Here is a 25,061-nt window from a genome sequence, read left to right on the forward strand (position 1 = left end):
GTCCTCTGGATTTGTGCTCAGGACTGTGTGTGCACGCTTGTGCGTCTGAGAATGCATGTGCTGGGTGTGTCTTTGTCGCTAGCTTTGTTTGGGTCTCCCGTGCTGCTTGTGTATGAATGGGACTAAATTTGGAGGCGAAGGGTGAGACCAGGGGACAAAGGGGAGGGCCCCCGAGTTCTGAAAGGGAACAGGGATGTGGAAATGGATTTGAGGGAAGGTTCCAGGCTACTTGGAAAGAGGAGGAATGTTGAGGTAATTGTGGAGACTGCTCCCCTAGGGTTAGGGTGTGATGGACGAGCCAGATGCTGTGGTCCTGTGGGCAAGATGTGAAAATGACTGGCATGGGCTTCTTTTCCTCCAGGACTGTGTGGGGGTGACAAGAGGCCTGGCGATCATCTGAGGAAGTATAAATAGAGGCCTCCCTTGTGGCAGAAAGGATGTGAGGGCCCCGGGTGTTAGTGTGAGATCCCAGGTGTCCACCTTTGGCTCTCCCTTCTCAGCATCTGGCTTAGGGAGCTGCCAGTTCGTGTCTCCCCACTCCAAGTGCTGGGGTCAGGCCAGGCCAGCAGCTGGGCACGGCTTCCCCAGTTCCCGGGCAGGATGCCAGCTGGCTAAGTGAGGGGGAAGGCAGGAGGAGCCCTGGCGACGACTGAAAGGACCTGCCACAGTCAGAGCCCATGGCCTAGAGCCTGCTCCCTTGTTAGTAGGAGGGGAGAGGAGGGAGTGGTTTGGCTGCTCTTCCCTTCTGACCCCTGACCTCCCATTCAGAACCCAAGCGTCCCAGAGTACTCGGAACACTCTCTGTTTGCACCCAGCGAAGGGAGGCGAGGTCTGGAGGAGTTAATGCCCGAGTTCCTAGAGAGTGGGAAGGGAAGAGGTGAGGAGGGGTGAGGTCTAGGAGCCGCAGAGACTGGGAACCTAGAGGCTTAGGTTCTCTGGTGCTCTCTGCTCCAAAGATAAGGATGGCATCCGGCTGCTACCTTCAGCACTGGGTGTGAAGAAGAGAAAACGAGGACCCAAGAAGCAGAAGGAGAACAAGCCAGGAAAACCCCGAAAACGCAAGAAGCTTGTAAGTGTTAAGGCCTCCTGTCTCCACGGCAGGGCTCAGCAGAGCTCTTCCCAGGCACCTGCATTTTCTCCGGTCCCGATTATCGAGGGTGGAGCGTGGGGAGCATCCGGAAGCCAGGGAGGTCTGACGCCCCCTCCCTCCCTCTGGGCTGGCCTGTAGCTCCTGGATCTAGGACCCCAACCTCAGTCACCACAACCGAGTAAAGAGCCCCCACTGTCCACGTGACTCGCCTTAGCGACAGCAAGCCCCATTGAGAGAGCAGGCTCCGGACACAGACTGCATGCGTTCAGAGCCTAGCAGCCCCGTGGCTCCTTGGCAGTTCGTTTAGTTCTGCCTCAGTTTCCTTATCTGCAAAAAAAAAAAAAAAAAAAAAAGCCGGTAAAAATAGACGAGTTACTCCCTCCAGAGAATTGTTGTGAAGATTAAAAGGGGTAATATGTGTTATGGGCTAAGAACAGTTTCTGGCACATGGTAGGACTGAAGAACTGTTATTTTTATTTCTCTCCCTTAGGACAGTGAGGAGGAATTTGGCTCCGAGCGAGATGAGTACCGAGAGAAGTCAGAGAGTGGAGGCAGCGAATATGGAACTGGACCAGGTCGGAAACGGAGGCGGAAGCACAGAGAGAAAAAGGAGAAGAAGACAAAGCGGCGGAAAAAGGGGGAGGGAGACGGGGGGCAAAAGGTGAGTAGAATTAGGGAGTCGGGGGGGGTACACATCAGTGTGGAGGAAGGGCCTGGGGAGGGAGGGAGCGCGCCGAGGAGGGGTGCTCAGTGGAGAAGCTATGGGGGGGGGGCGCCCTGGAGAGCACAGTGGGTAGCTAGCAGGGAGGGAGGCATGTAGGGAGCCCAGGATGGGGGCTGCAGAAGCACCTGCCTCACCGAAGCCCCCCGCCGCCCATCAAAAGCCCCACGACACCCGGTCTCTCCCAGCAGGTAGAACAGAAGTCATCGGCGACTCTGCTTCTGACCTGGGGCCTAGAGGATGTGGAACATGTGTTCTCCGAGGAGGATTACCACACACTCACCAACTACAAAGCCTTCAGCCAGTTCATGAGGTAGGACTGGCCAACGGACACTTCACTTGGGGGGGCCTGGTGAACCCCTCTGGAACCGGATAACGCTCAGACACTGCTCCCCAGAGAAACGCACAGCCCATCACTTTAGGATTCCTGGACACCTCAGGCTCCAAGGGACCGCAGTCAGGACTCCTTCCCGAAGGGGGCGGGGGGAGGTCATAACTCCAGCGCCGGGTTCAAAACCTCTAGTGGCGGAAGACCGCGAGGGCTGATGGCCCTCACCGCTCCAACCGTTCCGGCTCCCCCTGCGTGACTTCTCTCTCCACTGACGCCCAGAGAACATTAGTGTTGCCCAATTTCCTTTGCTCGGTTATCAGGTCCTCTCTGTCTCTGGCTTAGGACCCCGTGGCAATGGCGCTCGCCCTATTGGCTGTGGAGCCTGGGCTTCGGGGACTCCCCGAGTAGAGGAGGCCATAGCAGAGCTGCCTCTTGGGGGAGCAGGCACTTTACAGAGCCACGGGCCTGGTACCGTCTCGGGCACATTACTTCTTTGCTGTTCGGTTTACGAATCTGTAAAGTAGGCAGTCATGGTGTGTCCCTCCTAGGGGTCTCGTGGGGATTTGCTGGGGTGAGTTGAGCGCGGTGCGCTCGAGGCCTGGCCCCCCGCCCCCACTCCGGCCAGTGTTCTGTACCCGGTACCTGTCACTGGTACCCTGTCTCTCCTGCCTCACTGCTGAGGACCGTGGTCACCCATGTCCTCACGAGAGTTTAACGCCCTGCCATAGAGCAGAACCCGCCTGGCCTGTCGGGCTCCACGTGCCGGGACCCTTCCTCAGGGCCCGTGGAACTTACTAGAAAAACACAGAGAGTCCTGTGGTATCATCGCGAGGTTGAAACGAGGCCTTGCTGACACACGTCAAAGAATCTTACAAACTGTAAAAGATTCAAAGCGTGTTTACCGACCTGTTCGTCTTTCCCTTTTTTATCTGCTGCGCGTGTACGTTTTTTTTTCTCCTTTCTTATTGTTTTGTGTTTTTTTTTTTCTACGTCGCTCCTCGTATTTGTTTACCTCTGAAGTGCCGTCGTTCCTGCCGGGACGGATCCTCACGGCCCAGGAGCGCGAGTGCACACAGATGTCGCCCGTGAGGGACACGGCAGTGTCCCCGGACCATCTGTGAGGGTCCTGCGTCTTCTGCTTCTGTATTTCCAGGCCCCTGATTGCGAAGAAGAATCCTAAGATCCCGATGTCCAAGATGATGACCATCCTTGGGGCCAAGTGGAGAGAGTTCAGTGCCAACAACCCCTTCAAGGGGTCGGCGGCTGCTGTGGCGGCTGCGGCAGCCGCGGCGGCCGCGGCAGTGGCCGAGCAGGTGTCAGCTGCTGTGTCATCGGCCACCCCCGTAGCACCTTCCGGACCCCCCACCCTCCCACCGCCTCCTGTCGATGCCCAGCCCCCACCCATCCGAAGAGCCAAAACCAAAGAGGGCAAAGGTGAGAAACCCTCTGCTTAGAACCGCTGCCGCCCCGCCCTCCAAGCCACCCGTTCGCAAGTCAGAGCCTAGAACTGTTTTGTCTTCTCAGCCCCGACTGCTGTCGGGGAAACGCTTTGCAGGAGGAGGTCTCAGGGAAGCCACAGCCCACGGGAGGGTCCAGAGGCCTCTGTGACCTCCGTCATTCCAGGACGTCGTGATGTCTGCCTTTTCCCCCCTCACCCGTCTCCTTCAGGTCCGGGCCATAAAAGGCGGAGTAAGAGCCCCCGAGTGCCTGACGGACGCAAGAAGCTTCGGGGAAAGAAGATGGCGCCGCTCAAAATCAAACTGGGGTTGTTGGGTGGCAAGAGGAAGAAGGGAGGCTCGGTGAGCGGCTCCTCCCCGTCGGCTAAGCGCCCCCGGGGGGGGGGGCTGGGGGTGCAGACGCAGGGGTCCGTGCGGGAAGCTACAGCAGGAGTCAGAGGCCTGGGGCGGGGAGCGGAGCGAAGCCGGCCTCCCTGACCGCCACGGGGCTATGGTCAGTATGTTTTGCAGAGTGATGAGGGCCCTGAGCCGGAGGCCGAGGAGTCAGACCTGGACAGCGGCAGCGTCCACAGCGCCTCGGGCCGGCCCGACGGGCCTGTCCGCACCAAGAAGCTCAAGAGAGGCCGGCCAGGGCGGAAGAAGAGGAAGGGTAAGGGGGGCCGGCGCGACCCTGTCTGTCTGGCCTCCTGTCGTCCCTTTGGGGGCACCGCTTGTTTCCCCCTCTGACTGCTTTGTTCGGCTCTTCTCCCCCCCCCCATCATCCCGCCCCCCTCTCTTTCTCTCTCTCTGTGCCCTTCGCCTCCACTGGTGTACGTGACAGTCCTGGGCTGTCCCGCAGTGGCCGGGGAGGAGGAGGTTGACGGCTACGAGACAGATCACCAGGATTACTGCGAGGTGTGCCAGCAGGGCGGGGAAATTATTCTGTGTGACACCTGCCCTCGTGCCTACCACCTCGTCTGCCTTGATCCTGAGCTGGACCGGGCTCCCGAGGGCAAATGGAGCTGCCCCCACTGCGTGAGTACCTGCTGCACCCCCCGGGGACCCACCCGCCTGCCTCCTCCCCCCCGGCCCCCCTCCCCCCCCCCCCCCCCCCCCCGACGCCTGGCTTTGTCAGTGGCCGGCACGTGAGGACCCGGGACCCTGGCTCCTCTCCCGCATCCTTCTGCGCGCTCATCACCGACCGCGTCTGGAGACGGAGCGGTCCGTCCCTCCCTCCCCGCTCACCTCCTCTGCGCTTCTGGGAGCTAGGTGTCCCGGCTCTGTCCCGGCTCCCAGCCTCACGGCCCCGTCTCCTTCCTTCCATCCGCGCCTGTGCCTGGCCTGGGCCCTCCCAGGAGAAGGAGGGGGTGCAGTGGGAGGCCAAGGAGGAGGAGGAGGAGTACGAGGAGGAGGGAGAGGAGGAAGGCGAGAAGGAGGAGGAAGACGACCACATGGAGTACTGCCGCGTGTGCAAGGACGGGGGCGAGCTCTTGTGCTGCGACGCGTGCATCTCCTCCTACCACATCCACTGTCTCAACCCGCCCCTGCCCGACATCCCCAACGGGGAGTGGCTGTGTCCCCGCTGCACGGTGAGTCGGCCCTTCCCGCCGCGTTCCCTCTCAGCCCCGGCTCCTCCCGTCTCTGGGGTCCCGCCGTCCGGCTCCTCCTTGCCCTCCTGCCCCTTCACTTGGCCTTTGACTCCCTCATGGGAGCCCGTCGTCGTCCTCCTGTAACGGTGGCTCTTTTTGCCTCTGCTTCCTCCTCGTGCACGCCTGTCCCCAAGTGCCCCGTGCTGAAAGGCCGCGTGCAGAAGATCCTGCACTGGCGGTGGGGGGAGCCCCCCGTGTCTGTGCCAGCCCCCCAGCAGGCCGACGGGAACCCCGATGCCCCACCACCCCGCCCTCTTCAAGGTCGATCGGAGCGAGAGTTCTTTGTCAAGTGGGTAGGACTGTCCTACTGGCACTGCTCCTGGGCCAAGGAGCTTCAGGTACACGGCCCCTCCTTCCCGCTCTCTGTGACCCCCTCTCCTGCTCTTCTCACTCACCGCTCCGGCTCTGCTGTTCCGGACCCTTCGCCGGCCCTCGCTTCCCGCCTCCGGCTCTCACACCCCTTCCTCTGTCGTTAGTCTCTGCAGGAGGGTCTCCCGGCCTCTGTCCTCTCTCCGCCAGCCTCCCTTCGCTTCACCCGCAGTCTGCCCTCAATCTCACCGTGTTCTCTGCTTCCTTCAGCCTGTTACGTGCTCGCCCAGTCCGCTTGGCGTCTCTCCTCCCCATGCTGCTCCCCCTGGGGCCTGTCCCCTGTGCCTTCGGTCCTCTTGGGATGCTGGGACCATCCCGTTCCCTTTCCTCTGTGCCCCACCAGTTGGAGATCTTCCACTTGGTCATGTACCGGAACTACCAGCGGAAGAACGACATGGATGAGCCCCCGCCCCTGGACTACGGTTCCGGCGAGGACGACGGGAAGAGTGACAAGCGCAAGGTGAAGGACCCGCACTACGCGGAGATGGAGGAGAAGTACTATCGCTTTGGCATCAAGCCGGAGTGGATGACCGTCCACCGCATCATCAACCACAGGTGGGCCTCTGGCTGCAAGCCAGCCGTTGGGGCGCATCTCCCCAGTGGGGTGGAGAGAAACCAGGCGGAGAGTCCAGCCCCGCGCAGCCGCTTCACCCCTGCCCCTGATCTGACGACATGCGAGGCTGGGTGTTGGGCCTTGAGGGCCAACGTGAGAAACAGTGTTCAGCCAGGCCGGTGTCTGTCGTACTTCTTTCTTCGGGGCACTTGTTAGCACCGAACGTTCCTCTGCGTGCGTGTGCTCCCGTGGTTCGCCTCTGCCTTCCGCAGCCAAACGTGAGCTCCGAGGGCACGGGGTTCGTCGTCTGTTTCACTCATCACTGCTGAATCACCCCCCGCCTGGAACGGGGCCTCACGCCCAATGGGTGTTTAGCTAAGTGTGTTTAGACGGAGCCCAGGATGTGTTCTGATCGTTGATTTCTAAGCAGCTGTCCTGGAAAGGGTAGGGGGGTACCTCGGCCATCCTCAATTCCCTCCCAGGGGCCCCCCATGGAGGAATAGGTGAAAAGGCTACCTGTCGGCTGATAATTGCGTTTATGACGACCTCCTTCTGCTTGCGGTCCGCGTTATTTTTCTCTCGTTCCTTCTCGGTTTTCTGCCCCGCAGTGTGGATAAAAAGGGGAATTACCACTACCTAGTGAAATGGAGGGACTTGCCCTACGACCAGTCCACATGGGAGGAAGATGAAATGAACATCCCCGAATACGAAGACCATAAGCAGAGCTACTGGAGACACCGGTGGGGGCCCCAGGCCGTGGGGTAGACGGAGTCTGGGGACGGGGGCGCGAAAGCCACTCTTCCAGGGTGGAGGAGGTGCAGTAGGGACAGACCCGACCCGGAATCGGTGGTAGGGGCAGCCGGCGCTAGGTTATCTGGGATGGGACTGGTAAAGAAGCCGCGTGAGGAACAGACGTCAGGTCCGGTCATGGGGAAAGGGCGTGCTGAGGACTGGGGAGGGTTGGCTCTAGAGGCGAAAATCAAGGGGTGAAGGTAAAGAGCCTGGGAGAAAGGAAATGTGAGAAAGTTAAGTTTAAGGGAGTGGGGCGTAGGTCTGGAATGGGTTCAGGAGAGAGCGAGGTCCCGAGGAGCAGTCCTCACTCAGACCCGCTCTTTTCCCAGAGAACTGATTATGGGGGAGGACCCCGCCCAGCCCCGCAAGTACAAGAAGAAGAAGAAGGAGCTGCAGGGCGACGGGCCCCCCAGTTCTCCTACTAACGACGTACGTCCTCTCTCTCAGCCCTTCTCCTGATTCTAGAACCGGGGCGATTGCAGATGGCCCCGGGGCCACTGACAGGACTTCCCCGAGTTTCAGCAACCTCCCTAAGCAGTGTCCAGCCTTGCCCCAGGCGTGGCTAGGAACTCTGGCTAAAGGGCCAGAGAGCAGCTGAAAGCAGTAGCCCCCAGGGCTCCCCCCACCCCCTCGCCCCTGCAGCTCCCTACCTCACGCCGTCACTGGTGCTGTTGCTGCGTCTGGCTTTAAGGAGTGACGGGCAGGGACTGAAGTCTAGAACCTCCATAAGCTCAGGCCTCGTGGAGGGAACCGTGATCCAACTTGATCTCAGTGCCAGGGAGGGGGGTGGAGGAGCCCTGACCGTCCCCTTGAGCGTTCGGACTTCTTGACTCGGCAGCCCACGGTGAAATACGAGACCCAGCCGCGGTTTATCACGGCCACGGGAGGCACACTGCACATGTACCAGCTGGAGGGCTTGAACTGGCTGCGCTTCTCGTGGGCCCAGGGCACTGACACCATCCTGGCTGACGAGATGGGGCTGGGCAAGACCATCCAGACCATCGTCTTCCTCTACTCACTCTACAAGGAGGTACTGGTTGCAGGGGACCCTGCGGGACTGGGGAAGGGGGGAGTGGATGGAGGCTGAGGGCAGAGAGGCGTGGGGGGGGGGGGGGTAGCGAGAGGACCGCGGCGACCTCCTCCAGCCCCGACTAACGGTGCCTGCCCCCCTCCCACCCTTGACTCCCAGGGCCACACAAAGGGTCCCTTTCTGGTGAGTGCCCCCCTCTCTACTATCATTAACTGGGAGCGGGAGTTCCAGATGTGGGCACCCAAGTTCTACGTGGTGACGTACACGGGTGACAAGGACAGCCGGGCCATCATCCGCGAGAATGAGTTTTCCTTCGAAGACAACGCCATCAAAGGTGGCAAGAAAGCCTTTAAGATGAAGGTAGGCTCCTCGACCTCGTCTTCTTGGAGACCCCCCAGATTCGTTATTTCGCTGCCCCCCAGCGGGATGTCAGTTCCTTTGTTCCACGCTCTGAGTTTTCTCCTTCCTTCCCGCCCCCTACTCCCGCCCGTGCCCTCCTGTCCTGGAGACATACGTTTCTGTCGGTCCCGGACGTGGTGTCGAGGTTGGGGGCCACGTCCAGTCATCCCTGCGTAGAGCCCACGTAGCAGGATGGGGTGTCTGGCGCCAGTCAGGACGGGGTGTCCGGGTAAAGAATGGGGTGGAAGTCTGGGTGCCCAGGGCTTGTGTGGCAACAGCACGGACCGTGGCTGTGTTGGCAGAGGGAGGCCCAGGTGAAGTTCCACGTTCTCCTGACATCGTATGAGCTGATCACCATCGATCAGGCAGCACTCGGCTCCATCCGCTGGGCCTGCCTCGTGGTGGATGAAGCCCATCGGCTCAAGAATAACCAGTCCAAGGTGAGTGAGATACCCAGACCACCGACTCTGGCCCCGCTTCTACGAGGGAACGTTCCGGACTTTCTGCAGTCCGGAACGGGGGGGAGTGCAGGTTGGGGGAGAGGGAGGACTCGGGGTTTAGGGCCTCTAATCCCAGAGGGAACAGGAAAAGGCGGGCGCTGTGGTCCAGCCGCGTGCGACTAACGGGCCCGCTCTCCTGCCTCCCCTTGCCCCATGTTCTAGTTTTTCAGGGTCCTCAATGGCTACAAGATAGATCATAAGTTGCTGCTGACAGGGACTCCGTTGCAGAATAATCTGGAGGAGCTCTTCCACCTGCTGAACTTCCTCACCCCGGAGAGGTTTAAGTAAGTGACCCGCCAGGGGGGTCTGTGGAGGGGCTGAGAACAGGAGCGGGAGGGGGAGTCCTCTAAGTGAAGAAGGGAGCCCGAGGCCAGGGACAGAGAACCCAGTGGCCTGTTCTTCAGTTGCTTGTCTCCTTCCGGTTACTAGCAACCTGGAAGGCTTCCTGGAGGAGTTTGCTGACATATCCAAAGAAGACCAGATTAAGAAACTGCACGACTTGCTGGGGCCGCACATGCTGCGGAGGCTCAAGGCTGATGTCTTCAAGAACATGCCAGCCAAGACAGAGCTCATCGTTCGGGTGGAGCTGAGCCCCATGCAGAAGTGAGGCGAGAGCCGGGCGACCTGGACTGGGGGCCGGGGGCAGCTTTCCGGGAAGCCGAGACCCAGGGCAGCCTCCTCACTGGTCCCTTTGTCTCTCCCGCGCCCCCACCCTGGTCTTCAGGAAATACTACAAGTACATCCTGACTCGGAACTTCGAGGCCTTGAATTCGCGAGGTGGCGGGAACCAGGTGTCTCTGCTCAACATCATGATGGATCTGAAGAAGTGTTGTAACCACCCCTACCTCTTCCCCGTGGCTGCTATGGTGATGCACCAGCTGGGGGCTGCCGACAGGCTGCGGTCTGAAAACGGGGTGGCGGGGGGGGAGCCGAGGCAGGCCTGGAGCTGGGCGGCGGGCAGGGGGCCAGGGGCGGGATTGCGCAGGGGAGCGGGAAGTTACGAGGGGCGGAGGCTGGGTTTGGGCTCCTGGCTTTCTGGGCTCGGTGCGAACACAGGGGCGTGCTGCTCCCTGACCCACTCCTCCTTTCTGCTCCCTTCGTGGCAGGAGTCCCCCAAACTCCCCAGTGGGGCCTACGAGGGCGGGGCACTTATTAAAGCATCTGGCAAGCTCATGCTCCTGCAGAAGATGCTACGCAAGCTGAAGGAGCAGGGACACAGAGTTCTCATCTTCTCGCAGGTGACCCGCGCCCGTAGCTCTGTGTCGGCCCCCAGGCCAGTCCCTTACTTTGTTCCCATGGCTGCCGTGGTGAGAGAGGTTAGGAGGTGCACTCTTGAGAGGTTCTGGTCCGGCTTCCGACCCCTGTTCCTAGCTAAGGTCGTTGCAAGTTGCAGGCCAGCTTCTTGGAAGCCAAGTAGGGAGCAAGGGGTGGGTGAGCCCGTGTCTGCTCAGGGTCGTCTCTGGGACCTGTAGTGTTTCTTAAGCAGGGGAGAGGAGAGGAGAGCACGGAGCTCTTGGGAGTCTGGTGGAAGCTGTGGGTCTGCTCTCCAGGAAACCACACAGTTAGACGATTCTGTACAGACTTTTCAGGGCGTTCGTAGATGTCCCTCAAACCTTCTCGTGGGTCTCAGAGGAGAACCTCTGCCTTAGGAGAAGGCATCCTCAGTCAAGCGAGTGTGACGAGAATGCGGGGCGAGGAGGGGCTGGGGTGGGGGAGCAGCACCAGGGAGTGGGCTCCAGGGCCAGCGTGACGGCTGAGGGGGACGGCGGCGGTAAAGGGGTGGTCAGGACGCGCCGGGCCCGGCCCGCTGCCTCGTCGTTCCAGACTCTGTCTTTCTGTCCCGCCGTAGATGACCAAGATGTTGGACCTGCTAGAGGACTTTTTAGACTACGAAGGTTACAAGTACGAGCGTATCGATGGAGGTATCACGGGCGCCCTGAGGCAGGAGGCCATCGATCGGTTCAACGGTGAGGAGGAGATGCCGTGGTCCCCGCTGGGCGTGCAAGGCCCGAGCCACCGGCACGGGAGGGTATCTGCCGCCTGGCTGCTGTGTTGGCGGCATGGTGGTCTAGGAGTTGGCCCCCTAGCACGCCTGCCGAATCTCGCTCTCCCCTCCTAGCTCCCGGGGCCCAGCAGTTCTGCTTCCTGCTGTCCACCCGAGCCGGGGGCCTGGGCATCAATCTGGCCACTGCCGACACGGTCATCATCTTCGATTCTGACTGGAACCCCCATAACGACATCCAGGTGAGAGCTCGCCTCTCGGAGCCCCCGCACCCGTTAGCAGGGAGACGTGGGCTCACGGCAGAGGGGGTCGTGTCCCGGGTAAGAGAGGAAGCTCTGCGGGGGTAGAAGAGCCTTTCTAGCCGGCAGCCTTTTCGCCAGCACGTGGGCCCCGTCTCCCCCACCACTCCCCCGGTCCATCCCCGCTTCTGCTTCCGGCCCCCACAGGCCTTCAGCCGCGCTCACCGCATCGGCCAGGCCAACAAGGTGATGATTTACCGGTTTGTGACTCGCGCGTCCGTGGAAGAGCGAATCACGCAAGTGGCCAAGAGGAAGATGATGCTGACGCACCTGGTGGTCCGGCCCGGGCTGGGCTCCAAGGCGGGCTCCATGTCCAAGCAGGAGCTGGATGACATCCTCAAATTCGGCACCGAGGAGCTGTTCAAGGACGAGAACGAGGGTGAGAACCTTCCCTGTGGCTTCCTGAAGGCAGGCCCCTGCTCTCCCGGGTGCGCGCGCCTGCGGGAGCCCCCGAAGAAAATCTCTCCGGTGCGGCCCGTGGGGAGGAAGGGGGGCCCTCTCTGCCAGTAGTCGGGGCCCACGTCCCCGCGCGGGGGGCGGGGAGCCGGAGCAGGTCCCCGCCGACTTCCCCGGGGAAGGGCCTTCTCCCGCAGCGCTCCCGTGAGAAGGGGGCGAAGTAGAAGGCTTTCCTCGGACCTTCCTCAAGCTCCAGCGGAGGCTCTGGTGGACACTGAGCCCCCTCTCGTTCCCGTCTGCTCCAGGGGAGAACAAAGAGGAAGACAGCAGCGTGATTCACTACGACAACGAGGCCATCGCGCGGCTGTTGGACCGGAACCAGGACGCGACGGAGGACACGGACGTACAGAACATGAACGAGTACCTCAGCTCCTTCAAGGTGGCCCAGTACGTGGTGCGGGAGGAAGACAAGGTGAGAGGCCGGGGGCCGGACGCGGGCTGTCCCAGGCCACCTCCGCAGGGCAGCGCCCGTGGCCCTGAAGGGGAAGCATCCCCCTTCGCTCTCGTTTTTCACCGGAGCTCTTACCGGGGCGCCCAGCGAAAGGCGACCCAGCTCCTCGGTCCGAGGGGTGAGGCCAGACTCTGGGGAGAACCTAGGCGGAGGGAGTACTGACAAGCAGGGTGCCAGTGCGTCAGGGCGGGAGGGACACAGAGGGTGCTAGGGGACAGGTTTCGGGAGAGCTGCACGGAGCAGAGCGGAGAAGCTCGCTGCTGGTGAGAGGCAAGGGAGACATGCGGCTTCCAGACGGGTTCACGCGGAGTTGGGGGGCCCGGGGCGGCAGGAGGGTAGGGACGTGGTCGCGGTGTGAGCGCCGGGCGGCGGCGAGGGAGGCTGCGAGCTTGCGTTGTGCTGCCCCGCAGATCGAGGAGATCGAGCGGGAGATCATCAAGCAGGAGGAGAACGTGGACCCCGACTACTGGGAGAAGCTCCTGAGGCACCACTACGAGCAGCAGCAGGAAGACCTGGCCCGCAATCTGGGCAAGGGCAAGCGGGTTCGCAAGCAGGTCAACTACAACGATGCTGCTCAGGAGGACCAGGGTGAGGACTGCCCCAGGGGGAGGGGCTGGGGAGGGAGGCGTGCTGAAGAGGAGCCTGGAGGCCCCGGGGGGGGGGGGGGGGGGGCGCATTTTGAGGGAGAGAGGGAGGCGTCGGAGTCAGGGCCTCCCCTGCTGGAGGCGCAGGGGGTTAGGAAGGGTCTGCGCGAGCTGCCCCGGGGGCCAGGTGGGCTTGCGGGCGGTCTCAGCCAGCTGGTGGCCGCAGGGGCCCGCAGGACCCCCAGGGTCCCCGCCTGGCGCGGGATGCGCAGGGGTGGGGAGGTGCCCGGGGACCAGGGGCGTGGCACGTGGACCCCGTTCAGGATATGTGGCCCGAGAGTCTGACAGCATCCGGGGGGCGGGGGGCCTCCAGGCAGAAAGGGCCCAGCGTGGGCTCATCCCGGGAGCCGTCCCTGATCCGGTGCCCTCTCCCTGCAGACAACCAGTCTGAATACTCAGTGGGATCAGAGGAGGAAGACGAAGACTTTGATGAGCGTCCAGAAGGTGGCACCTGTTTCCCTGATTTCCTACCGTAGCTTTTCCCAGCTCACCCCCTGGCGTCCTTTAAATCTCGCTTTTCTACAAACGAGTGCTTTTCCGTTGACTAAGTAAAGGTCGCGCATAAAAAGGTCAAAACGCTCGTAATTTCTGCACTGTTAAAATCGGGGGTATAGGATCGTAGAGGCTGAGGTGCCTAGAAGGAAAATCGAGGCAGGTTACCGTTTACGTTCTCACCGGTGGTCCGGCTGCTAGTTCTTTAATGGGACCTGTTTCTTCTAGACCTGCTCGGTGGGTAGGTCGAAAAGCACTCGAAAGAAAATTAGATGATGTGCCTCAGACGTGACCCAGGCCTTCCCTGGGTTCTGCGTCTCGGGGGCTGGGGTGTAGAGAAGGCCTGTGGGGTGGAGGAGGTGGGCCCCCCCCCACCCCCGCCAACCAGACCACCCACCCACACCCAGGGCGTCGACAGTCAAAGAGGCAGCTCCGGAACGAGAAGGATAAGCCGCTGCCTCCGCTGCTGGCTCGAGTTGGAGGCAACATTGAGGTGGGAGCTGGCCCCAGGTCCCCATGTGTCCCCTCGGGGGTGGGGCCTCGGGGCTGAGTCACTGAGGGGGGTCCCAGCAGTGAGACCCCCCCCCCGGATGTTGATGGCCCCCTACCTCCCCTCCGGCCCCCAGGTGCTAGGATTCAACACCCGGCAGCGGAAGGCCTTCCTCAACGCCGTGATGCGCTGGGGGATGCCGCCGCAGGACGCCTTCACCACTCAGTGGCTGGTGCGCGACCTGAGGGGCAAGACAGAGAAGGAGTTCAAGTGAGCGCGGGTGGTGCCCCTGACCCAGCTGGCTGGAAGGGTGGGAGCTCCGGGGTGTTCACGTCCTCCGCTCGGCCGCCACATGATGTGACCTTACTCAACTGACCACCACGCTCCCGGCCTTTTCCGGCTTGGTTTCCTGGGGCGTGGGCTCAGCCTGCTCCACCTCCCCTCAGCCAAGCCTAGAGCACAGAGGCCTGGCTCCCCACCCCACCATGGGAGAGGCGCCTGAGACAGGCGCCTGGCCCCGGGCTGGCCTCGCCTCACATTTACTAGCAGGGGAGCTGGTGGAAGGGATGACGAGCTGACTGATGGGGCCAAGGAAGGAAGGACCAAGGCCAAGGAGACCGGGGAGAGACGGGGGGCAGAGGTGGGAGGGGGGATGTGGAGGGCTGGTCATGGTGAGACGGGGGGGGGGGGGCCTCCGGGCAGTATAGGGTTTCGGGACTTCAGTAAGCCCTGTGCGCCCACTCACCACCTTGCCTCCCCGCCAAGAGCCCCCTAACCTGCATCCCACCCCACGCTTCTCAGGGCCTATGTGTCTCTGTTCATGCGCCACCTCTGTGAGCCTGGGGCGGATGGCTCGGAAACCTTTGCTGACGGTGTCCCTCGGGAGGGCCTGAGTCGCCAGCAAGTGCTGACCCGAATTGGAGTGATGTCTCTCGTCAAGAAGAAGGTAGCGGCCTGTCCCTCACGCAGAGTCGAGCTGGTCACATAGGCCCCGTCCCCCCTGTGCCTGGCATCCCCGAGTTCCGGACTCACACTGGCAGGAGAACTTCCTGCGTGTCCAGCGCCTGCAGCTGACCCGTCCCTACCGCTCCTTGCTCCTCTCAGGTACAGGAATTTGAGCACATCAATGGGCGCTGGTCGATGCCCGAGCTGATGCCCGACCCCAGTGCCGACTCTAAGCGCTCCTCCAGAGCCTCCTCTCCTACCAAAACGTCTCCCACCACCCCGGAGGCTTCTGCTACGAATAGTCCTTGTACTTCTAAGCCTGGTAACGGGGGTCAGGACGCGAGGAGAGGTGGGGATGGGGGGCCGGTGCCCCGCAAGCAGGGATCGGAGTCAGGGAGGGGGTGTCCGCCTCCTCACTCTGCCTCCCCCCTGCAGCTACTCCAGCTCCAAGTGAGAAAGGAGATGGTGTGAGGACACCTCTTGAAAAGGATGAAGCGGAAAACCAGGAGGAGAAGCCTGAGAAGAACAGCAAAACCGGGGAGAAGGCGGAGACCGAGGTACGTGGCTGCCGGGCTCCCGCAGAGGGGAGCGCGTGAAGGCCGGGCGCCTGGGATCTCTCTGCTTCATCCTGACTCCATCCTGCCTCCTAGGCCGATGTCCCTAGCCCAGCCCCATCGCTTGGGGAGCGGCTGGAGCCAAGGAAGATTCCTCTAGAGGAGGAGGTGCCAGGAGTCCCTGGAGAAATGGACCCTGAACCTGGGTACCGGGGGGACAGAGAGAAGTCAGGTGGGTGCATGGGCTTAGGGGTGACAAGGGGGCTTAGACTCTGGGGGCTCCCTCTTCCGGGGTCAGGGGATGAGGGTGACATCCTCCCTTCCTGTCCCCTACCCCCTCCCACAGCCACAGAGTCGACGCCAGGAGAGAGGGGGGAGGAGAAGCCGTTGGATGGACAGGAGCACAGGGAGAGGCCGGAGGGGGAAACAGGGGATTTGGGCAAGAGAGGTAATGGGTGGACACACGGGGGCCCCGGGTCCGAGGGAATCGGGGGGTGGAGTCCGGGGACGCCAACGCCTGGGTCCTGGGGGGTCCTTGCTCCCGGCCAGGCCAGTGCAGGACATGGGGGTGACCTCTGCCCCATCTGCCCCTAGCAGAAGACACGAGAGGGGAGCGGGAGCTGCGGCCGGGGCCTCCTCGGGACGAGCCGCGGCCCAACGGGCGGCGCGAGGAGAAGGCGGAGAAGCCGCGGTTCATGTTCAATATCGCAGACGGAGGCTTCACAGGTGGGGGGCCCCCTCACTAGGATATGCTCAGCCTCCCGGGCCTTCTCGTGGTGTGGTGCCTTTCGTGCCAAGTCGCTCCCAGCGGGGCGGGCATGCGTCCCCGCCCACGGTCCTCCTTGGCTGCGCTCCTAATTCCAGAGCTCTATTTATCTATTTATTTCTAAGATTTCATTTATTTATTTGACAGAGACGCACAGAGAGGGAACACAAGCAGGGGGAGCAGCAGAGGGAGAGGGAGAAGCAGGCTCCCCGCTGAGCAGGGAGCCCGATGCGGGGCTCGATCCCAGGACCCTGGGATCATGACCCGAGCCCAAGGCAGACGCTTAACGACTGAGCCCCCCAGGCGCCCCTCCAGAGCCCTCTTTAATTCCCCTTTATTCCTGGTCCGAACTTGAGCCTTGTTTGTAACTGCTTTTGCTCCTCACTGCGAACCTACCTTTCTCTCTTCCTCCTAAAGAGCCCTTGGTCCTCTCCCCGCTCTCGGGTCCCTCGTCTCTGCCCCATCTGTTGAGTTGGCCACGGTTCCCAAACTCCTGATGCCCCATCTCTCTCTCCGGCCCGCTTTTCAGAGCTTCACACGCTGTGGCAGAATGAGGAACGGGCAGCCATTTCCTCGGGGAAACTCAATGAGATCTGGCACCGAAGACATGACTATTGGCTTCTGGCCGGGATTGTCCTGTATCCTTAGATACAAATGCAAGAAAAAAGTGGTTTTCTCAACCTGGAGAGGGGACGAGTCCACACCCAGGGAAGTGGGGGGGTCGTACCCCACTCTGGGGAGATGGGGCCAAGAGGAAGTGTGTGTGGGTAACGCAGCGCCTCCCCGTTAAATTCCTTGACGGCCCCTTCCTGCGTTGCAGCCATGGCTACGCCCGGTGGCAGGACATCCAGAATGACGCTCAGTTTGCCATCATCAATGAGCCGTTTAAAACTGAAGCCAATAAGGGGAACTTTCTGGAGATGAAAAATAAGTTCCTGGCCCGGAGATTCAAGGTGGGGATCCGAGAGAGAAGGGACAGCATTGAAGAGGGGCTTGGGTCAGAGAGGGGACCAGGTGCGGTCGGGATGTGGGGAAGGCTGACGCCTTGAGGGTGACAGCGGTGCTTGAGGCCAAGAGCAGGGGGCGGCCTTGTGTCCGGGACTGGTGTGCGTCGGGGGCCGGGCCGGGCCCACCCTCGGTAGGGTGTGAGGCTGGGGTGCTCTGGGCGGGCAGGGAGCGCGGTGCGGGTCTCCAGCGCTGCCCCCGGCCCCCCATCCGCTAGCCCCGCTGCTGGCAGATGCCCACACTCCCCCTCCGCCCGGGCCCTCAGCTCCTGGAGCAGGCGCTGGTGATCGAGGAGCAGCTTCGGCGGGCGGCCTACCTGAACCTATCGCAGGAGCCGGCGCACCCCGCCATGGCCCTCCACGCCCGCTTCGCCGAGGCCGAGTGCCTGGCCGAGAGCCACCAGCACCTCTCCAAGGAGTCGCTGGCGGGGAACAAGCCGGCCAACGCCGTCCTGCACAAGGGTAAGGGCCGCGGCGGCCCCGCGCGGGGGAGGGCCCACAACGCTGCGTAAGTCTTCACCCCGCACCCCTCAAAATCTTCCCACCCCTCTGACCCCTTTACCCTGTGAACCACCCCCCTCTGACCTCTGCCCCTACCCCGACCCTCCCGGCCGCCCCGTGGTTTTTAGCCTCTTGGGTTTGTGCAAGCCGGCCCTCGTCTGTGCCTGAGAGCGTTCACACCGGCGCCCAGTAGAGGGCCCTGCCCCCCTTGCCCAGACTCCGTGAGACTGTGCCGCGTCCCCTCCACAGGGCGGAACTTCTTCGTTGACCCACACGCCTGCCATACTGCTAATAGCACCCTCTCCGGGGCCGTGGCCTGCGTATAGTCCCCCAGAATCCCTACCCCCGATCCCACGAATCCCGTCCGCCGCCCCCCCCTCCCCGTCTCGCTTGCCCCACCAGGCAGAGACTACCCACCCCCATCCCACCCCGTGACCCTGCCCCCTGAGACTTCCCTTTGACCGCCAACCCTTTCTCCCAAACCCTCTTCGCCTGATGATGATAGATTCGACTCCAGAGCCCTCTAACCATCTAATCCTGTCTGACTGGTGACTGATTCCTGGCCCCTTGGATCCCTGTTCGAATTCCCTGAGTCTGTGTTGCTGACCCTCTAACCTCCCTCCCCCTCACATAGGCAAACCTTGACTCCTGAAATCTGTGACACCACTTACCGCCTCCCACGTCTCCTATTTCCTCCCCACCATCCCCACCCCCAAAACGTCCCCCTTGGAGTATGGGATGTTCTGACAACCCTCCGCCCCGTGTCTCCCAATGTCCCCCCGCCTCCCGTGTGCTGTTCTCTCCTTCCATCTGTCCTCTGCCCATCTGGTCTCTGACTCTTCTTCCTCTTCTTCCTCCCCCTCCCCGAGTCACTTTTTCTGTCTCCTTCTGTCGTTTTCTTGGCCTCTGGTTCTTTGACATCTCCCTCCCTCTCTCCCTCCCTCTCTCTCTCTCTCTCTCTCTCTCTTTCTGACTGTGTCTGGTCCTCTGTCTCCTCGTCGTTTCCTGGCTCCATCTCTCCCTTTCCCTGTCTTTCTCTTGCCCTTCTTTCTCCGTGGCCCGGGCCCCAGTTCTGAACCAGCTGGAGGAGTTGCTGAGCGACATGAAGGCGGACGTGACCCGCCTGCCGGCCACGCTGTCCCGAATACCCCCCATCGCAGCCCGCCTGCAGATGTCCGAGCGCAGCATCCTCAGCCGGCTGGCCAGCAAGGGCACGGAGCCTCACCCCACACCGGTAACCCTCTTTCCCGCTAACTCCAGTTGTCCCTGCTGGCCCTTCTCCGGCCCCCACACACACGCTTCCGGCAGCTCTAGACGGTGTGGAGAAACGACTTGCTGGGACGCACTCCTCACCCTCGAGTCTCCCTGCCTGTATGTGACCCCCCCTTGGGCGTTCTGGAGCGTGGCCGCCGTTGCCCCTACAGCTGCTGTCACAGACTGTGGGGCCGCTCACGGGGGCTCGCTCTCTCTTCCAGGCCTTCCCTCCGGGGCCCTACGCTACGCCTCCGGGGTACGGGGCGGCCTTCAGCGCCGCCCCCGCCGGGGCCCTGGCCGCCGCAGGCGCCAACTACAGCCAGATGCCAGCAGGCTCCTTCGTCACAGGTCAGCTGGTGACGGCCCGCCCCTGCTCTTCCGAGCTTCGGCCCTGCCCACCGCCACCCCCACCCCCACCCCCCTTTACCAAGGGCATTAGTGGCTCTGGGGCCAGGTAGCTCTTTCCCCAGCCTCCCCGATCTGGGTTACCTCCGGGAAAGAGAATCGGGAGATCAGAAGGGGGGGTATGGTGAGAGTTGGCACAGGGGGGTCTGTCGCGGGCACCAGGGTCTCTCGGGGACAGGGGTTCGCCCCGCTCCCACCCCTGCTGCCCTGGGAACTGACTAGCAGCGGCAGGAGGTAACCTAGCAGTAACACGCTCCAGTCAGGAGGCCACGTTTGGGAGTGAGGCCGGGGTTCACTTCCTCACTCCCTTCCCAAACAGCCACCACCAACGGCCCTCCAGTGCTGGTGAAGAAGGAGAAGGAAATGGTGGGGGCACTGGTGTCAGACGGGCTGGATCGGAAGGAGCCCCGAGCCGGGGAGGTGATCTGTATAGACGACTGACCGGATCGCAGGCCTGCGCATCACCCAGGTCCCGTGCCCGAGGCCGACCCCCAGCTCAGGCTCTGGGACCGGCTGCCAATCCTCCACCTTCCCCACCCCTTGGGCCGCCTCTGGGCTAGGAGCCACTCTGCCCCTCTCTGCGACTCCTCTCTTCAGGAAGGGCCCTTTGTCTGTCTCCACTCCCGTGCACCTTTCCCACCGCGCTTTGAAGACCGTGCTGGCGAGAAGAGGTCTGGGTGGGAGGCGGTGAAGCAGGGTCTTCCAAGTATCTTCATCCCCCACCGAACGTACACAGCTTCCCAAGAAGTGGTTGGGGGGGCGGAAAGAGGTGGAGCCTCCCCTGTCTTCACTCCTGCAATACAAGCTCCATCCACAGAAGTGGGGGGATTAGCCTCACCTGGCCTTTAGGAACTGTGGTGGGGAGAAGAGCTTGCAAGAGAGGAGGGGGACTTCAGAGAGGGAGGAAGGGAAGAGGAGGGGGGGCTGCATGTTTCTTTCCCCTACCTCTCCCCAAAAGGAGGGTGGAGCAGTTACAAGGGAGGGAGTCGATTGCTGTTCAGCCTCAGAATAAAGGCGCCGCTCACTGGCTCAGTTACCTCCTGCGTACCGGCATCTTGTGTTGGGGGGGGTCTTCTCCTCTCCCTAGGGACCAGGGACCCCCCCCCACACACACACACAAAGAGAGTGATGGTTGGGCGATACTCCCTCAAGCCAAAGAGGAGCTCCCCAATCTGTTCTAGGGACCCGGGTCACCTAGAAAGGGTGGGAGAAAATGCTACAGGCCAGAAGTGGGGGAGCCCCCAGACCCGGGGCTCAGGTTCTTGGAGTACTTCTACCCTCCCTCCTGAAGGCCTAGATACGGACTGAATTTGAGTGGATCAGGCAGGGGGTGTAGTCGGGGGGCTGCCTTGCCTTTGGGACCAGAACAAAAAAGTGGAGGGCAGCCTGGGGAGACACGGGCATGTCCTCCTCCCCAGGAAGGGCCGGGGAGAGTGGCAGTTTGCATGGCGAACCCCCCACTTCCTCTTCGCTGCCCCTTCACTTTCTTGCTGCCCCTTTCCCAGGCTCTTCACACCCACTCCTGGGCTGTCCCAACCCCCTCTTCTGTATCAGGTGTATTGGTTGTACATATAAATTATACTTTCCTTTCTGTGTGCTCTGTTATTTTTGAGTGGGAGTTCTCTGGTGGGGGGGAGGGGTAAGGCAAGGGGTATTGCTTTCTGACGTTCCACGTCATCCATCTTTCTCTTTTTTAAACTCGTGACTTCCTATTTTTTTTCTTGGATCATCAACTAAAACTCCCAGGCTCTTTCTCCAGCCCCAACCCCCACATGAGGAACCCAGTGTAGAGACGGAGGGTGAGCCACAGGATACCCACACAGTCCTCAGGTTGAGATCAGAGACCCGGTAGGGCTTCCTGGACAGAGGTGAAGCGGGAGGGTGCCCGGCAGGATTCTGAACTGCCTCCCGTTCATCCGTTTTGGATCATCTTTCCCACCTTCAAGTTGCCTAGTTCCCCCCAAGAGTCAGCCGAGGTCAGTACAGCTCCGCAGGTGCAGTCCCGAGTAGGCAGCGGAGCTCCGCCCCCCCCCCCGCTTTTTTTAAAGTTGGAGGGGGGAGGGGAGTCATGCTTGCTGACGATTTGAACTGCTCAATACTTCCTTGACACGTCAGGGGTTGGGACCAGACGCTTCGTTGTTGAGGCGATCGTAACAAAAAAGAAAAGCTAAATCCAACAAACGTTTATTGAGTACACAGTACATGTTAACCACTACTGTTCAGCCTGGACACACAACACGCACAAGGCAGTCGCTGTTCTTGCCTCCCTCACACTCACAAAACACATCCTCTCGGAAAACAAAGGCATTCTGGAACAGCACCTGTGGGGGAGGGGGCTACACTCAGAGGAACACTGAGAAAGGCCTCCCGCAAGAGGAAACATTTAAGCTGAGACAAGCACAGGAAAATGCCAAAATACGGTCATAAAAACAGGTTTCTATTTCATAAATTCACATTTGTAACTCAGGGAAACGTCACATAATAATTAAACCACACAAAGATTGCTTCAGCAACAGAATGTCCCTTTACAACTTCCAACAAAATGTATATCCTTTGTACCAACTTTTCAATATTCCCCCCACGGAAGGTGACATCCTAGCAAGTCTGGGACCTCCATCAGTGCTGCTTCGACGTTTACGTGCCTACGGATCACCTGGGGTTCTTGCTAAAACTCAAGAGTCTGAAGTGGGATCCTGAGATTTTGTAATTCCAGTGATGCTGCGGCTCCTGACTGTAACCGTATCCTCAGGTAGTCACAGGATTTTAAAACAATCCACGGCATACACCAGGCGATGTCCAATTAGGGGGCACGAGTTTAAAACTGCATGAGAAGGGGCGCCTGAGTGCGTTAAGCTTCTGACTCTTGGTTTCAGCCTCTGGTCATGATGTCAGTCAGGATCATGAGAGCGAGCCCCAAGTCAGGCTCCGGGCTCAGCAGAGAGCCTGCCTGAGCTCCTCCTCCTCCCTCTCCCGTCCCTCCCAACCCCTCAAGTGCTCGCTCTTAAAAAAGTAATTCTAATTGTATGATACGCATCTTTTTTTCAGTAGGGACGGTGTTCTCCCTGTGATTGTAAAGATGACAAATAATATCAAAAGGATTAAAAAGCGATGCCTTTACCAAATGGCTTTGCTAGCCCTGAGGGCCCTAAGTAGGTGGCTCAGAAGAATGCCCTCTGGACCCTGTGATACCTGCCCTCACGGGGAGACTGTGAAAGGAAGTAAGGCACGGAGGCATCTCAGTAATTTTAGGAACACACTACCGGTCTGGGGAGACGGGCATACCAGCACTGGAAAAAAAAAGAAAAACACGTTTATTTTTCTCAGCTCTCTTAAGACGCCGCAGAAGTGACAGTAACGTGACACCAAAATCAGCCTCTTCCCTTCCGCTCTAGCTTTTAAAGAAATTTCAAACCACTGACACAGAATTGCTAGAATGGGCCCTATTGTTCCCACTGGCCAGAGCTGCCCTGGACAAAAGCCAAAGTCACAGCTAAGGACACACTCTCTGTCCTTCCCACGGGAATGCGGACCCGTCGCCACCATCCCGGGGCCTCTCCCCCGAGGACGCGAGGTTGGCCCAGGCGGTACACGGGGTGCGGGGGCCATTCGCTAGGGCGGCCCCTCCTGCCCTAGGCTCAACTCCCGCAGCAGCGCCAATCCCCGAACGGGTGCGGGGTGTCCTGGGCCTCACCCCTGCACTCCAGCGCGCCCCGAGAATGCAGCGCCCACCTTCCTTCCGCCGCGGCTTTGGCCTCCGCGGTCACAGCGTGCAGCGGCTCATGCGGGCCAGGTCCTTTATCTCCGGACAGTACAGCACTGGGCGAAACCGGGAGGATCAGTGTCAGCGGGAGGGTGCGGCCGGGCCGGGCCGGCGCCCCCGGGCCGCCCCCCCCCGCCACGATCCCGGGCACCCTTCCCCACCCCGCCGCCTCCCCCCGCGGCCCCTCACCGTTGCTAGGCAGCGGCCGCCGCCAGCGGTGCGCGGGCGCCAGCACCCGCTCCCACAGCCGCCGGAGCGCGCGCCAGCCCGCGCTCCTGGGTCCCGCCCCCTCCTCTCTCTCCTCTTCGTCGTCGGCATCGCCGCCTCCCGCCACCGGGCCGCCGGCCTCCTCCGGCTTGCGCTCGGCCCGCGCCCTCTCCTCCAGCCGCGACCACAAGTCCGGGTCCACGGAGACCTCCATGACCCCGCCGCGCGGGAGCGGCGTGAGCGCGCGGCAGAAGGGGCACGTGACGACGCGGCGCAGGCGCACCACGCGCGCGGCCGCCCCGCCGCCGTCGCCGCGCGCCGCCAGCTCGCGCAGGCACTTGGTGCAGAGCGTGTGGCCGCAGCGGGCGCGCGCCGTCCCGGGCAGGCGGCGGGGCGCGCGGCCCGCGAGGTTGAAGGGCCGGTAGCAGATGCTGCAGTCCAGCTCGCCCCGCTCCGGGACAGACGGCACCCTCACCAGGAGCTGCATGGTTCCCGCCGCGGACTCGGTGGATGCAACGGGCCGGCCCTCCTCGTGCCTGGCTCGGCTCCTGGGGCGGGCGCCGCGGCCTCTGGCCCCTTTTAATAGCGAGGGCCCGCCCCTCGAGGCGTCACGCCGCCGTCAGGCCGCTCCCCGCCGCGGCACGCGTGGGGGCGGTGGAGGCGCGAAGCCGGGGATGCCAGCGCCGGCCGGGCGGGGTGGGCGGCCCCGGGGCCGCGCGGCCGAGGCCGGTGGGAGGCGCGCCGCCGCTCGCGCTCTCCGCGCCTTCCTTCATCCCCCCTCCCCGAACACCGAGCTGGCGCTCCTTGCGTCTGTGTGCAAATCTCCAGGCCCGTGCAGCGCCCCAGCCCTCGGCCGCCCGCTGACCCGGGACTGCGCAGCCCGCCGGGGCTGTTGGTTTAATTGTGCACCCTCCGTTCACAGCCGCACCCAGACAGACCGCCTAAGCCGATGGCACTGCCCGTTCTGCCCAATCTTCAGTGGCCTTCTGGACACTGGCGCGGATGCAGCCCTTAACTCGCATTATTATACCCTCCCTCCCCGGGTTCTGGTAAGGCCAGCTTCCCAAACTCATTCTCAAACTGCTCACCTCCCAGCTGACATCTCAGCCTTATGGAGACCCCTAGATGCCAGGGCCATGGATGGCCCTCCTCCCAGGAATGCTGGGAATCCTTTTCTTCCGGAGTAGCCAGGCCTGGACACCCACACACCATGATGGTTTCAGCAAATCATGCCCAGCTTGAGCTCTGACTCAGGGGTCTGATTTGCCCCACAGGTAAACAGGACATAACACACAGCCCACGTGGTACCACCTCGTGGTACCACACCCACCTCCAGCTGCCTCCTCACCCTCCGCTCCTGGACCTGTCGCCCAGGTTCTGCGCAGACTCGACCACCAGATCCTAGCCTCCAGCACTCAGGAGTTGTGACACCCCGAGCAAGTTACCTAACCTCACGGGGCCGGTTGGTTTCCTCATTTATACAATGTGGGTAATATAGTACTGAATGAGCTTATATATGCAAGGGGTTTAGCATAGGGCCTGGCCCGCAGAAAACAGGCCGTGTTAGCTGCTTTTATCCTGTGCCCCCAGCCTATGTTCTGTTGACTTCCCAATACCCAACATTTGCAACACCCGTCTCTTTTGATCAATACAAGGTGGGCTTCTCTACTCACGTGGCGTTTGCTGGCTTTCACAGGCAATGTAGAGCTGGTTTTGTTTTTTAACTAGATTGCTACAACCCTTAAGGATAATCTTTAGTGAGGAGGTATACCGTTGTTCGGAAACAGATAGTTCAGAACTTCTGAGTTGTTTTGTCTTCACGGTCCCGTGGGGGAAGTTATCCACTTATGCCAACGATGCTGTCATAATTCAAAACTTTTTGGCAACTTCTCTTTGGAATGTTGCTCCGAGGTCTCCTCAAATCTTCTTTTATTTACTTACTTTAAGATTATTTATTTATT

The 25,061-nt window shown here is 61.3% G+C and overlaps 2 protein-coding genes and 1 non-coding gene across 6 annotated transcripts; 2 read left to right on the forward strand and 1 right to left on the reverse strand.

Moving 5' to 3' along the window:
* The first annotated feature begins 29 nt into the window (after nt 1-29).
* CHD3 (chromodomain helicase DNA binding protein 3) lies at nt 30-20,724 on the forward strand. The gene is given in 41 exon segments (XM_025863890.2): nt 30-335; nt 338-388; nt 957-1,069; nt 1,581-1,751; nt 2,000-2,124; nt 3,296-3,576; nt 3,811-3,941; nt 4,098-4,248; nt 4,420-4,613; nt 4,934-5,167; nt 5,362-5,565; nt 5,940-6,151; nt 6,758-6,889; nt 7,271-7,370; nt 7,780-7,971; nt 8,131-8,331; nt 8,673-8,810; nt 9,033-9,154; nt 9,300-9,473; nt 9,595-9,736; nt 9,977-10,108; nt 10,720-10,837; nt 10,990-11,114; nt 11,319-11,550; nt 11,873-12,039; nt 12,489-12,666; nt 13,101-13,166; nt 13,622-13,707; nt 13,841-13,974; nt 14,506-14,650; nt 14,809-14,971; nt 15,085-15,206; nt 15,300-15,435; nt 15,550-15,651; nt 15,801-15,929; nt 16,499-16,607; nt 16,790-16,922; nt 17,240-17,435; nt 18,545-18,708; nt 18,950-19,076; nt 19,453-20,724. Coding segments are annotated over 41 exon segments (6,000 nt in total). The 5' UTR covers nt 30-289; the 3' UTR covers nt 19,575-20,724.
* On the forward strand, nt 14,102-14,245 carry LOC112817340 (small Cajal body-specific RNA 21). The gene has a single exon (XR_003206377.2).
* Nucleotides 20,725-21,301: 577 nt separating the features above from the next.
* Nucleotides 21,302-23,659, reverse strand: RNF227 (ring finger protein 227). 4 transcript variants are annotated; one of them, XR_012375016.1, is made up of 4 exons: nt 23,083-23,659; nt 22,825-22,949; nt 22,327-22,420; nt 21,302-21,954 (listed from the first exon to the last, which is right to left on the reverse strand). XR_012375016.1 is itself a non-coding variant. In XM_025863889.2 (3 exons), exons 1-2 carry the CDS (start codon nt 23,585-23,587, stop codon nt 22,894-22,896), a joined length of 561 nt encoding a protein of 186 aa, XP_025719674.1. In that variant the 5' UTR covers nt 23,588-23,658; the 3' UTR covers nt 21,302-22,420; nt 22,863-22,893. The 4 variants fall into 4 exon arrangements, 1 of the variants encoding a protein (XP_025719674.1); XR_012375015.1 differs by having other exon boundaries at nt 22,863-22,949; nt 23,083-23,658; XR_003206295.2 differs by having other exon boundaries at nt 21,302-22,420.
* Between the last annotated feature and the right edge of the window lie 1,402 nt (nt 23,660-25,061).

Source organism: Callorhinus ursinus, unplaced genomic scaffold (genome assembly GCF_003265705.2).
Source record: "Callorhinus ursinus isolate GAN/ISIS: 27379988/994484 unplaced genomic scaffold, GSC_fseal_2.0 scaffold43, whole genome shotgun sequence".
Taxonomy (NCBI): Eukaryota; Metazoa; Chordata; class Mammalia; order Carnivora; family Otariidae; genus Callorhinus; species Callorhinus ursinus.